This window comes from Haliotis asinina, chromosome 4 (assembly GCF_037392515.1).
Source record: "Haliotis asinina isolate JCU_RB_2024 chromosome 4, JCU_Hal_asi_v2, whole genome shotgun sequence".
Taxonomy (NCBI): domain Eukaryota; kingdom Metazoa; phylum Mollusca; class Gastropoda; order Lepetellida; family Haliotidae; genus Haliotis; species Haliotis asinina.
Window position 1 is genome coordinate 43,614,011 of NC_090283.1, and position 15,886 is coordinate 43,629,896.

The 15,886-nt window shown below is 38.6% G+C and overlaps 1 protein-coding gene across 1 annotated transcript in view; it reads right to left on the minus strand.

Moving 5' to 3' along the window:
* LOC137281591 (homeobox protein ARX-like) overlaps nucleotides 1-15,437 on the minus strand; it is a 42,331-nt gene extending 26,894 nt beyond the window's left edge. Inside the window, exon 1 of the mRNA XM_067812923.1 lies at nucleotides 15,329-15,437. Coding sequence (XP_067669024.1) covers nucleotides 15,329-15,437 — 109 coding nt within the window. The remainder of the gene's footprint in view (nucleotides 1-15,328) is intronic.
* Nucleotides 15,438-15,886: the final 449 nt, after the last annotated feature.

The following is a 15,886-nucleotide window of genomic DNA, read 5'->3' on the forward strand; positions in this document are numbered from 1 at the left end:
CTGGTGTGAATGGCGCGTGTTCTATTCCTCATCTCTTGTCAACGAAATAAACTAATAATTGGCGACATCTTCTCCGTCAAGATCGGGGGCGCTCGCAAGACTTCGGCTCTACTCGGAAAACACGCTCTTGTAACCGAGTCACGTTCGACAGCTTGTAATTTATCTCAGGAAGTTTGGAGTCGAAAATAGAAAGCCCGGCTGCTCGTATCTTCCGTCCTCTCGTTTGGCCAAAGATTAGAACTTATGTGTGGAAAAAGCTAATATACAAATTGAATTATCGCAAAGTAAAAGTTTCAAGGGTAGTGAGTTGAATGATCACTTGTTCCAGGACTAATCGCGGCTTAATTAAGCCTTACCCGATTGTTTTTGTGAAGAAACAGAAACAGATTAAAAGCCAATTATTTTACTAGTACCAGTGACTGTCACAAGAGATAATAAATGACTGTAATTGCATGTAAAATATGCTTTCGTTCAACCACGGTTCGCCATAACAGTGTCCACGGCCAACGACATGGGCGAGTAGTGAATAAGTTCGTATGGTTTAGGCACCTTTTAGCAATATTCTTACAACATCATGGCGAGGGACACCAGAAATGAGCTTCACACATTGTGCCCATATGGGGAATCGACCACAAACCTTCGGCCTTATGAGCAACTCAATGGGGAAGTTTGGGCTACAAACTAAAGACCATCAAATCTTGATACCCAGCACCTAACACAGTCTATCCTGAAGATAGTAGTGTGTTACCATAGGCTCTTCAAAACTGAACAAAACATCAACATAATTCTGCCGTAAATGTAATTTATTTTAATGTTTTGAAGTAATTTATGTATATTCATACAGGATACATGGCATGCTGAAAGCAGCTAAATAGTTGTTCTTGATAAAGAGTATGGTCTTAATCTGTGTTCAGCAATATTCCAGCCAAATTACCTGACCTCACCAGACCTGTCATTCTTTTTCATTGCAGTTTATTTATGCGACATATCCATTCTCAGGGGTTAATATTCCGCTTTGTGAAATTAATAGACACGAACATCTGATAAAGCAATTAGTCATCAAATCGCTAATGGACTATATGAAATTCTGTTGTTACGATTATTGTTCGAGGTAGACGATCAACATAAAAACAAGCACTTGCTCCGCTTCGCTCGATGTCCACAGCGATCGCTTCCGGTGTCAGTGGTTAAAGCATAGCTCATTGACTCTCCCAACACCTCTTGGCGTACTGATTTTAATTATCAATATATGAATATTTTATTAATCTGATAATATCAATCGGAAATGATCCCACTCCAGTTTGGAGCCCCGCTAAGACTTCACATAAATTGCAATTAGTTTTCGTTTCAGTTGAGCGATCCGGGATTTGAAAACACCACATCATGTATATTTCACCGCTAAGGTTATAATCTAATCGACGTAATCTCGAAGCAATCAGGGGCCTACAGGGGACCCACAACCAAAATGCCTCGGGTTCAGTGAAAACTCGGAACTTAAAAAGAATCGGGATGGGTTGGGGGTCCCACGGGGACACTTAATAATCACAAGATTAAACGAAGTACTGGCGCGAATATAAGCACGGCCCGGGTAGAATGTCACCGCTAAGGAGCATCGAGGTTAATTCAATTAAATGCTTTTGTAGTATTACTGGAACCTTTCAGATGTCTATCGCACGGGAAGGTCACGAACTGTATTTATTACAAGATGTAATTTACGATAAATGAAAAAATATAAGCTTTTCTCTTGAGACGGCGGAGGGATAGCATCTTAACTCTGACATTTTGAATGCTGGGTGATGATAAACCTGGAAAGGATTGACAGGATCATCTCAAATCCGATTAGCATTAATGAATTAGTTTTAAACACTCGTTTTGTTAAAAGGGATTAGTTTTGTGGGCTAAACCGAATTAATCTCAAACATGGAGTGACATCATTTTGTGAAATGTACAATCTTGAAACTGTTATCTGGTTTCAGTGAAATGAGGTTTATTTTCTGGCTAAGACATTGCATGTCTGTTGTATTCATCCAAGAGTCTAAAATGTATTTTTTTCAATGGTGTTCTTTCAGATAAATACTCGTAGATCAATAATGAATATCATTACATATATATGCAAGAAGTGTTTTTGTTAAAAAGGAACATGCAGAATTGTGTGGGCGTATCCTTTGTGTATGCAGTTATATGGGAGTATTGTGTGGGCGTATTGGTTGTGTATGCAGTTATAGGAATGTTGTGCGGGCGTATTGGTTGTGTATGCAGTTATAGGAGTGTTGTGGGTGTATTGGTTGTGTATGCAGTTATAGGAGTATTGTGTGGGCGTATCCTTTGTGTATGAAGTTATAGGAGTACTGTGTGGGCGTATTGGTTGTGTATGCAGTTATATGGGAGTATTGTGTGGGCGTATCGGTTGTGTATGCAGTTATAGGAGTACGCAGCTTTATCTACATGATTGTACATGCAACATATGTCATATTTGGGATTTCACTTTCTTGGTAAAGTACAAATTCTAGTACTTTTTTTCGGTTGAGTCCCATCCGGGATTCGAACCCGCACCCTCAGAGGCAGGCACCTAATCGCCAGCACACAAAGTCAGCCGCCTAGCCCGCTCAGCCACCGCGACTTCCACAAAAATGAAAGTCGGACAACTGGTAGTCCAGACTGCGTACTTTGTGTACCCCTCTGATGAGTGTAAATTGGCACGGCTCCCACGGCCGAAAGCTATGATTACACGATGCCATTTAGAAAGAGGTCAAATGCAACATGTCATATTTGGGATTTCACTTTCTTGGTAAAGTACAAATTCTAGTACTTTTTTTCGGTTGAGTCCCATCCGGGATTCGAACCCGCACCCTCAGAGTCAGGCACCTAATCGCCAGCACACAAAGTCAGCCGCCTAGCCCGCTCAGCCACCGCGACTTCCACAAAAATGAAAGTCGGACAACTGGTAGTCTAGACTGCGTACTTTGTGTACCCCTCTGATGAGTGTAAATTGGCACGGCTCCCACGGCTCCCACGGCCGAAAGCTATGATTACACGATGCCATTTAGAAAGTGGTCAAATGCAACATATGTCATATTTGGGATTTCACTTTCTTGGTAAAGTACAAATTCTAGTACTTTTTTTCGGTTGAGTCCCATCCGGGATTCGAACCCGCACCCTCAGAGTCAGGCACCTAATCGCCAGCACACAAAGTCAGCCGCCTAGCCCGCTCAGTCACCGCGACTTCCACAAAAATGAAAGTCGGACAACTGGTAGTCTAGACTGCGTACTTTTACCAAGAAAGTACCTTTTACCACGGCCGTGGGAGCCGTGCCAATTTACACTCATCAGAGGGGTACACAAAGTACGCAGTCTAGACTACCAGTTGTCCGACTTTCATTTTTGTGGAAGTCGCGGTGGCTGAGCGGGCTAGGCGGCTGACTTTGTGTGCTGGCGATTAGGTGCCTGACTCTGAGGGTGCGGGTTCGAATCCCGGATGGGACTCAACCGAAAAAAAAGTACTAGAATTTGTACTTTACCAAGAAAGTGAAATCCCAAATATGACATATGTTGCATTTGACCACTTTCTAAATGGCATCGTGTAATCATAGCTTTCGGCCGTGGGAGCCGTGCCAATTTACACTCATCAGAGGGGTACACAAAGTACGCAGTCTAGACTACCATTTGTCCGACTTTCATTTTTGTGGAAGTCGCGGTGGCTGAGCGGGCTAGGCGGCTGACTTTGTGTGCTGGCGATTAGGTGCCTGACTCTGAGGGTGCGGGTTCGAATCCCGGATGGGACTCAACCGAAAAAAAGTACTAGAATTTGTACTTTACCAAGAAAGTGAAATCCCAAATATGACATATGTTGCATTTGACCACTTTCTAAATGGCATCGTGTAATCATAGCTTTCGGCCGTGGGAGCCGTGCCAATTTACACTCATCAGAGGGGTACACAAAGTACGCAGTCTAGACTACCAGTTGTCCGACTTTCATTTTTGTGGAAGTCGCGGTGGCTGAGCGGGCTAGGCGGCTGACTTTGTGTGCTGGCGATTAGGTGCCTGACTCTGAGGGTGCGGGTTCGAATCCCGGATGGGACTCAACCGAAAAAAAGTACTAGAATTTGTACTTTACCAAGAAAGTGAAATCCCAAATATGACATATGTTGCATTTGACCACTTTCTAAATGGCATCGTGTAATCATGATTGTACATGGTTCAACGCCACAGAAACAGCCTTCCTCTTCTTCTTCATCCTCCTCCTCTTCCTCTGCTTCTTCATGTTTTCCTTGACCCCTGAAGACCCGGGTTAGAATTGGTCTTCAGTAGCCATGCTTGTCGTAAGACGGGATCACAAGATCAGGCTCGCTGACGCATGTTTTCGTATCCATTTGTGTAGATCGATGCTCATGCTGTTAATCATTAGGTTATGTGGTCCAGACTCGGTTTTGTACAGATAGAGCTGAAATATTGCTGCGTCAAACAGCCTTGTAATCAAACCAAACCAATCGTTTTGACTCAAATGTTTTAATTTTGGCGCAACTTCTCCATCCTTGTGAAGGTGAATGAGTATGGTTTTATGCCGCTTTTAGCAATGTTCCCGCAATATCACGACAGGGGACACCAGAAATGGACTCCACATATTGTACCCATGTGGGGAATCGAACCCAGATCTTCGACGGGACGGGCGAACGTTTTAACCACTAGACTACCCCGACGTCCCCCGGGGGAGGTAACTCTGACACGTGCATTAACACTAGTGGTTTTACTGTTCTTCGTCAACAGGGTTTTAGTTTCGAAATCTATTTATCTACAATATAATTATTAAATTGTTCGCTTCACGATATGCCTGAAATGTTGCCAGTGTGACGATAAATATTAACTCGCTCACTTGAGCTCACCCACTATACTAATCTGTCATACAAATATACCAAATACAGCCCATGTTTGTCTAAATGGCAAGTCTAGATTATCCCAGTTTCAGTTCTGAAGCAGGTCTTAACAAGTGCCCCTTCATCTATATTAATTATATTTCATGAAAATAATTTAGGAACTTTTAACATATATATATGTATATTTAGTTCTGTAACATAATGATATACATGTATATGCACATATATAACTAACCTTACCCCTTAAGCCTTGGAAGCCCTGGTCAGTCGTATCCTTGAATCCACTTCCCATTATTATTTAATTAAATGTTTTCACAAGTGCAAACGTATTTAAGAAGTTTGGTTATAGTTACATCTTTAGACATGGATATGACTTCAAGTTTGACAAAACAGCATAAATATGTAAGAATGAAAGTCGATTTTGTTCTTTGATCTTCGGATAGATTCCATGACGTCATGATGAAAAGGAACGACATGTATACGATTACACGCTGTAAATACAAGGTTGTGGTCATCTCGTGCCAAGTCTCGTGTGTTCGGGATTAACGTTCCAGCTGATGACCACTGCTGATGCTAAGGATTAGCGTGGATTAACTATACATGACCGTCGATCAGAGATCAACGGTATAAAGCGGTGTTTCTCATCCGGGGAGTAACCCGTTGGTATATATCAATATGGCCGCGATGCGGATCTACATTTCTAACTTTGACGGTCAAACAATGACGAAATGCTGCGTCACATTTTTAAAGCGCGCGATGGCGTCTTCAGTTTGGTCAAAGGTTTCAGCTAATCGATGGAAACGAAACATAGGAAATTTCGTTAAGAAGATGCACACATTTCGTTGAGAATGTATTGAATTTGGGATCCTTAGCGGGTTGAACTTGTTGAATCGGGGATCTACGATCCCAAACACACTTTCCAAAAACGCACACTTTAACATCGCGTAGTGATTTGTACCAGTGCGTTATTTGTCCCTGTCCGTGCCACGAGACACACTGGTTGATACAGACACCGACTTGGCACGGGAAACGAACTCGGAACGGAGGATCTGGGATTAATCGAGCCGTACTTCTAAGTGTTTCTGGTGCAACAACACGGCTTGCTGTTTAGACAGATTGGCCTCCATTGATTTGTCCATGATGTAATAACGCCGATACAACATGGACGGCCTTTGAGACAGCCGCCCCCACGCCCAGCTTCGTCCACTACGATGACAACATCGCGTTCGTTTCCTTGTACTACCGAAAAAAAACCCCAACATTGCTTTATTTTAGTCTTGTAGATTGAATATAATTGCCACATCTTTGTATATTGATATCGATAATATTTGAATATATTTGCATATCTTTTTAACTGGTACATCCAGTGATTACACATTGCCATTTGGAAAGTGGTCAAATGCAACATATGTCATATTTGGGATTTCACCTTCTCAGTAAAGTACAAATTCTAGTACTTTTTTGGTTGAGTCCCATACGGGATTCGAACCCGCACCCTCAGAGTCAGGCACCTAATCGCCTGGAAGTCGTGGAAGTCGCGGTGGCTAAGCGGGCTAGGCGGCTGACTTTGTGTCCTGGCGATTAGGTGCCTGACCCTGAGGGTGCCGGTTCGAGTCCCGTATGGGACTCAACCAAAAAGGTACTAGAATTTGTACTTTACTGATAAAGTGAAATCCCAAATATGACATATGTTGGTACATACAGTGATACATTTAAACAAGGTCTCTTCATAAAAAATCATATATCTGCTAAAACAAATAAGCACATTGCAGAATTCTACGAACATGGGAGGGAGAACATTAAATTTTAATTAATTCAAAGACTAATGTTGACAGAAGCAGCACTGGACATTAGAGTTCGCCATACACCAACAACAACTACCATACACCAACAACAACTACCATACACCAACAACAACTACCATACACCAACAACAACTACCATCTACAATCACGTATAAGCATAATATAACGCATCAAAGAATGCGGGTCAAAATATATTACATCTGTTATAATAAATGTATCAGTTTCACCTAATCAATTTGCCTTCCAAAATGAAAAAAGCACGTTGAGCTTTATTTGACGACTTTTGATAATATCTGTCTCAGACTTGAAGCGGAATACATATTTCACAAAATCGTTTGATCAGTCTTTTATAGGAAAATAGAGCTTGTATGATGTAGAATATCATGTCAAGGAAATCAATTTCTTGACGGGAGTGACTTGTGATACAATGTGTCGTAATACTTCAATCATCTTTACAAATTTATTTCACTAAATAAAAATAAATTCCTCCTCAAAGCGACATCATGTTTATCGTAAAATATTAAATAATCTTTTCCGTATATACACTTCAGTCAATGATGAGGTTCACCAAATGAGATAACTTTTCAACTTTTAAAGTTTTAAATATTCAGACAATACCTTTATTGTTTATAACTCTTGTCCATTAAGACAGTACGTTAAACTTAATCTCCTGTTGTAAACTGATTTATATATCGTTTGACTTCACGCGTTGATGTTTTTGATTATCAAATACCACGGTACGATTCACAGACTTATCGTACGTATGTGTGATATCAATTATCAGGAACCACTCCGGCACTTAGTATACTCATTTCCATAAATAACGCGGTGGGAGGAATATCAAGGAGATTACTACCCACGGTAATCCAATATTTAAAGCGTTGTCTTTACCGTCAGCTGTATCCACTTATCTCAGACGATAGTGTTATCACTTACGGGACTACTTCATACATAATTCAGGCTATACCCTGACCAAATATTGACACAAACTGAAAATTAAAAATAGAATTACATGAAATCACTATGACATGCCCTTGTTTTGTACTATAATAAAAATATCTATGTTGTTATGATTTAACATGAATGTATTACGCTCTCCTTACTAGTTATTTTATTAAACTAGAAATTAAGGAAAATATTACTGTTGTGGCTTCAGTCGTGGTGATATTCAAATGTGTTAGTATTTTCTTATGAATATTTACATTTTAACTAGTACAATATAATGGTATTGATAACAGTTTGATACGAAGTGGTTGGAATTAAAGTTTGAGTTAAAGTGTTTATCTATTTCAGAACCTGAAACAATGAATTAACATATTTACAGAGCTGAAATCATTAGGTCCACAAACACAGTTGTTTAATAAAAAAAACCCCAGACTTATTTACCCCATCTAGCGTTGTAAAGAAAACAATATTTCGTTAGAAATCAGTTTGTTACTGCTGATATTTAAAAGAACAGAAGTAAATGGAATGAAACACGTACTTCAATTTACATATGTTTTGGGTTTTTTTTTATTTTTGAATATTTTCTGTATTTTTTAATCAGAACAGAAATAATTGTCTTGTCACGTTTCTCGTTAGAACCTTTTAAGGCCTCTGAATTTCAGTTTAATTTTTCAACCAACCTTGAAAAGTAATAATGGAAAATTGGCAACAACTCATTCAGAAATAGATGTGATTATCATTTGACAGGATGTTTATAAAATTGATCAAAATACGACCGCAAACAAACAAAAAACCCCCACTTCTTTGAATGATTTATGTCAGTTTGAACACACTTCTACGATAACCTCAACATGAAATACTGCTAAACCAACATCAGTTTCAAATATGTTCTTGAATAATTCATTAAGAATAAAATGTAATTTGCGTTTTATGAAAAATGGATCGGCTTCAAAAGAATCATTTAAGTGGATTTCAACATCAGCGAGAACCCATGACAGTGATGTATACGCCAACTGCTGACGCCTATTAAAGACCTCGGCGTTATCTACCAAGGAAATACAATACAACAATATGAAACGACTTTAGAGTCGCTGGATAACTGTTATCATAGGTAGTTATCACGCTCTTCCAGCTAATGCGGCAAATGTATTGCTTTTAGGAAGGCAATATGTTCCTGGCTTCCTGATGTCAATTTCACATCTACCCTGTCAGCGGTTCAGCCTGTGTGGCGTGTTACAGAGCGATTAATATATACTTAGGTCTAATAGAAACTCATCATATCTAATGTTCATGAAATACATGATTATATGTTTCAGGTAAAGACAGTAATCGCAAGCTTCACATCGACTAATTCTTCCCCTGTTTGAATTATTTACAACAAACCTGTATTTATCTGCCCCCTAGCTTGATAAAAGAGGTTGATTGTTCAATGCATATTCACCAATAGTTTCACACAGCCATCGATCAGAAAAGCGTTTGTTCGACTGAAGCTCGCACCCGGTAAATTACCTCTGGAGACAAATATCTTAATTGGCCGCTGATAATTGTTGGAAGGATGGTTTGTCAATATATTGAAGAGATGCGAGGACAAAACATGCTTTTCTATCTCTCTCCCGGCTCGCGTTGTTAAAGCTGCTAATATCAAGGATAGAACTTTATTAATTTTCTATAATTCAATTATTTCGAGTACGTTGTTTGTATTTAACCTTGCACAAAGTATTCCCACTAACGTCCATAGAACTAAGCTTTGCATAAGATCAGTATAGTCGCACTCTCGATATGATAATGAACAGTGAAGACGATTACGGAATTTCGCTGTCGCGGAGGCAGTAATTAAATATAACATCAGTAATGATTTTCGTTTATTCTCCTAATCAGGTATAAAAGAAAAAGATTTGACGAACACAAATGGACTGACAAGAAAATTGATTTTTTCACCAAGCTCACAATTAGCAATACATCATTGAGCACAGATCGAGAGATGTGAGAGAGGACGACCTGTTTTATTGATAAAACAGGTTTATGTCTTACGGCTCTGACTCATTGCAAAACAGTTATATGGATGAATAATTTCGATTTATAAGCTTAATCGTATACATATTTCATTAACATTACAAACGAAATTATTAACAATGCGAAATTAGAGGTACACGTATTCTACGAAATGTACTTTCGAACTGTTTTAAGACCATTTGTGTACAGAAAGTTTTACTATCTTGTAAATAAAACGCCCCCTTATGTTTTGCCGTAACGCGAGGTGCTTACTGAAATTCTGAATCTATTGTGTTTAAACATTCCATTCTGTCTTAAGTATTTTAGTACATGGTATGCAAGGATTCAATTTATTTATCGATTACATGGGCTATTTTAAGACTCTTCATTCACAAGATGAATACCAGGTATACGCGATGATGGCTCTTGACAGTTATCTTGTATATTTTAATAAATATTTGTGAAAATCTCATTTCGTTAAAGAGCTGGACAAAGAGACCGGGCGAGAAACGGTTATGTGAAAATATGATATTAGCATATCGAGTCGTGTCTCTATGCCTGGAACAGTGTATTACGTATATGCAATTCCGCCAAGCCGGATTATCGTTTCCTCTCGATGGGACTCAACTCAATAGTTCCATGTCTCCCAGTCAGCGTCGCTATCGTCTCCCTGCAGTACATATGTCGCATATATAAAAGTTAAACTGGCGTCAAGATGCGAAACGAAGTGTCTGTCACCCCCTCCCCCAACCTTCACCGGTTCCGGCGTCTCGGCTAGGGGAGAGGAAGATATTAGGCAACTCGACCGCGTAACCGCTTGTGTTGTTATGACTCTATTGAGAGCGCATGGTGTACACACAGAAACTAGCGAGACCTAGAAATGTTCACGTTGGGGACAACCTAACACAAACAGGACATTTGTCAGCCTGTCGCGAGATCGTCGCGCGCAGTCTCGGGTGCTGGGCTTACGTCGCGAGGCACGAACAGCTCCGAGAAAACGGTTCTGCGCAACTTCCGCTTCTTGTAAATTGCGTAACGGAACGTGACGGAACGGAGCAAGCCAATTAAGGGTTAATTTGGTGTTTGAATTTGTTTGAAAACGCGCAAGGGGTTAAGTTGTGCTACTTCTCACGAGGGGGCGGAGGAAGGGGTTTTAATATATGAATGCAGGTATGGTATGATGACACAGAGAACGGATACTTGTCAATATTAGTCCTTGTAAGTAACCAGGGCTTGAAAAGACAGTCAACATCGCCTTCACATATTACCTTACCTTTTCAGGTGTCAGCGAACTTGATTAAATGCGCGAGTTCACAAGTATTCCTTCCACTTGAAAACACTCTAGCTTTCTCCACGGGTACATTCAACGTTAATTACGAGCCCTCTCTACACAAATGCTGTGTTTAACAAATAAACTCCAGCTTTTTGATATACCCAGAACCATAGCATTGCGGTATTGATGGAGCGCTGGTGGCCGTCGTCGACGACTCAGAAACAGGCATTTAGTTCTGTGTAATCTTGTTAATGGCAGGTATATATGGCGTCTGTCGTGTGTGCTCGCTCTTCACGTGCACAAATAACCCACAAATAATGAATAAGCTGGGCCTGTCAAAATTCATATCTGTGACAAGGGACAATTTGGCGTGAATCTCACCCTTAACCCTACCACCCAACGACCGAAATGCGGGCGACTGTGAAAAGTGAATGAGAACATGGCGCATAAAGCTTTACAGTGATATAACTAGCGGTGGCAGCAACTTCAGACACAAGTATATGTGTTATGCATGTCTTTTCCTTGATGTTTTACACGTTGTACTGCTGGCCTTATGGTCATCTATGCAAGGATGAGGCATATACGCTGTAATTCAATACTACATACGCTATATATTATAAATACGTCTTCATGATTAAGCTACCTATAAACATTCGTGAAGGTGAAACCAAATAATTAATTCGCGAGGAGACGTGATATGTTATTGTGTACTGTTTAATAACAAGCGGTATATATTCTTGAAGATGCCAGTATGACTAAGCTATCTGTAAACATTCATGGAGGGGAAAAAACATGTAATCAAAGTTTACATGTTTTTATGTACTATTCGATATGACAAACGTTATAAATTGTCATAGATGTCGTTATGATTAGGTTGACTACAAACATTCACGAATGTGAAAACCGTACAATGAAAGCAAGAGGAGAGTTTATATGTTATAATGCACAATTCAATTCCATATAAGTTCCATATTCCATATTCACGATTAATAAAAATGCGTGAATCTGAAAAACACGAGAGGAAAGTTTATGTGTAATACCGCACTCTACAACACCAAATAAGATTTATATTCTAAAAGATGCAATCACAATGAAACTGTCTATAACATTTAATGAAGATGAACATTACAAAGTTAAATCGAGAGGAGTTTTTGTATGTTTCCATGTACTGTTCAATATCACACAGGTTACACAACCTAAATGAAGCGTCCATTAGCAAGCTAACTACAAACATCCATAAAGGTGAGCACCCCATCATCAAATCGAGTGGAGGGTTATATATGTTCTAATGTACTATTCAATAGCACATAAGTTATATGAAAGATTATTCATGGCTAAACTAACTACAACATTCAGATATCAACTACGACACTACCCAATCAATAGTTGATATGTCATGACGTGCTATTCAATACAGAATAAGTTATATACTGTATTCTTAAAGATGTCCTCATAATGAAACTCTTAATGAAAATTTACTAAGATGAACACCATCATTAAATTGAGAGAAGAGTTCACATGCGATAATGTACTATTCAGCACTACATAACTTATATATTCTAAAGAATCCTGTATGCAGTAATTATACACTAACTGTTAAATATTATGAAGCTGAAAGCCACATCATTAAACCGAGAGGAGCGTTTATATGTTACAGTGTACTATTCAATACCACATCAGTTATATATTCTAAAAGATGCATTCATGATGTCTACAACAACGGACGTCCCAGGCAACGACGACATCAGACACAACATCCCATGAGTAGTCCATCGAAAGATAACAATGTAACCATAGTACCATCTTCGTAGCGGTGTAAGTACCGCTAATCGATCAACTAGCAATCATTCAATACACGACACAGGGATTATGGTTATGATTATGTTGACAGCCGTTTTAAAGATTTTACTTAAAAACATTATGAACTTTTCCGTAAATAATGATTCATTCTATCTTGATTCATTTCAGTACAGGTGAATGCACTACTATCTCAAAACCGCATACGTATATGACTGAGAATTGTTTTCTTTTAAAACATGTGGTACTCTTACTAACAATCTGGCGTCTAATGTGGCATCTAGGGACAGAACACAGATCCTATTCAACCTATCCTGTTGTTTGTATGTGCAATGGCCGGTAATGAACACATGTCAAAATCATATACATACTAGCTGCGATATTTTTCCATTTTTAATCCTTTCTTCTAAAACGCTATATGACTACCATCCACAATCTGTACCTAAAATATGATTTAATATACCCCGCATTCTATTATCTTAGGTATTAATAGCATATTACTACAAGTTATTTGTACAAGTGAGTACAACGTTGTTCAGCTACAACCGGGAAGTTAGACACGACGCATTGTGGTCATATGAAGATGCTGATTTCTTGAGTGATGAGAAACTCATATCGATGGATTGTCATGCGAAAGCACTTCAATCTATACACACAGTATGACAACGGGTGTGTGCGTGGATAATATTCTTACCAGTGCATGTACACAATATGTAGAAAATAAAGTACACGAACGTCATATATATATATATATATATGTGTGTGTAAATAGTTTTCATTTCTTAATCCGACATGGATTATTTCAATGCAAAATTCAAAACCCTGTATCAGACTGCATATCAACCTAACCTTGTTAAAAAGATAACGATATTAAATACGTTTCATCATCTATCCCAGTCGTTTGAAAAAAGTTAATCAATTTCTTACACAAATCGTCGACGCAATGTACAAGTACTGAGGTTGAGTTTTCATATACAGAAAATGTAAAACAAACTATGAGTCTAAAATAAATGCATTCTTCATCATCATGTGTGTATAGACTGTCAGTGTTATCTTGACTTGCATACTAAAAGACGTTGCTGTATTTCAAAGTAATAATATGAAAGAGCATAATGAAAAATAGAAATGGTGATCATGTTAATCGTATTGCGTCGTTCGAGCTCACAACATATGGCCAATGAAGCACATAAGGTTAACAGGAGCTATCCTCTCCCACAGGTTAATACTGTGTATGGTGTACAAGTGCACACTGTTTTCGTTTCTCTTGGTAACGTACCCTATTTAATTTGATGCATGCATTGCCTTAAAGTAAAACCGAACATTAGTCCTTGACATATATAAACGAGACAAATCATTTTTTAACAGATCGAACTCAAGTAGATTATGCATTTTCATAACTTTATATCGTGATTATGTTTATTTGATAAGAAAACTAAATTTCATAAGATGAGAACGTTTGCCTGTGCGTATTTTCTGATATACAGAATAAAATGATTGTACTCTCGCCGCTAATGACACATTGCAGTATAGAACGCATCTCATGTAGTGTCCTTAACTGATGCTATACAGAATTCTTCCAGACTTTCCTTGTTGTAAACGTGCAAACATCGCTACGTCCTTTAACACAATATAAAGTGTATATGTTTGAAACAAGCACACTTTCATAAAGTATCGATATCAAGTATATCTTTCCATTTCTGTAGATAAGCATTGTACAGTTCAGGAAAACGTGAGGAAAATCATAGGTTATCAGAAAATACGATCTGCCAATGTTGTTGTTGAATAATAACACACAACATACCCAGGCAGGGTGCGAGATGTGTTTTAAGCTATAAACATGCGAATATTCACTGTAATAGGTTATAAATATTTGTGAAGTATATTTTACACAAATGACGAAAATGTGTTTTTTAAAATTGTTGCTGTTCATATTTGCGATTGTTTAGTTTTAGGACATGTTCTGTTTATGAACAAACACATTCATTAAAGAATTATGTCATTAAGTCCTCTCTTATCAGTTTCTGTAAATGAACAACAATTGTAGAATACATCTTTTTAAAAGGAGACCGTACTTTCCGTGTCATAAGCTTAAATGCTCCATAACTGCGCTTAAAATCCATTGTAGAAAAATGGAAAAATACACAAGTGCTTCAATCACGATTTCAAGAAATTTTAGCGTGTTAGCAATGATTCACATCGTTCAAATTGCACGTATTCAGTGCTTTGTGTGTGCATTTATTGAAACGTAATGAATATTGAATTTAAAAATCTGCTGAATTTGAAATCAGCTTGTCATCTAATAAATATATGATTTCATGTTGCGTATGGTACATATAAAAACAAATATACACATTTTACATTTAGTTTCTATTTTGTATAAATTTTTTTATCATTACTTTGAGAATATTGAAAACATACTAAAATATTCCCGAATGAAATATTGTCATTTTTAATCTTCACTGCATCTCCAAGTAAGACAGTGTGCCACTCGTTACTCGACAGTATTTAGAAACTGTTGTATTTCTCGGAATATACACCAACAATCTCAACTGAAATCGCCATATCAATATGGTATAACCATTCTATAATACGTCAGCTTATAATATCATTATGATAACAATCATGGATTAATAACAATCACATACCTGTGTCGATTGTTGGAGATTGTCTTTGATCTGATTGTTTCGCAGCTTCCCCTCCACCAAGCAAACTGTCAATATCATACGCTGATTTCTTCTTGAGTGACAGATCCATTGCAGAATATCTGCTGTTTTCACATAAAATTCCCTTGAGAATTGTACGCCAGAAGCCCCTGCTAACGCAAGGTCCGTTCGCAATGGGCCTCGTACCGTGTATCTGTAGGCCGAATCTCACCGTCTCTCCACACACAGTCGTACAGCGCTGGCTACATTCAGCTGAGATTTCCTACAGCCGAGTCACAACACACTAACACTCAAACTTAGTACAATACGCCTGCTAAAAGATTCTATTTATTCGAAACTTCTGTCACCGACCCGTCAAAGTATCAGACTGCGGGTTCAGCGGCAGCGCCGACCAATCAAATACCGATACACCGCCGCTGGTTGGAAGCCACGCCCCCTCAATTACAAGAGTCGATCTGGGATTGCTTGTGGTGTTGGGAGCCAAACGGTATCTTGTCGGGAGTACTCTGTCCAAGCTGTGATTTTCCTTTTAATTTGATG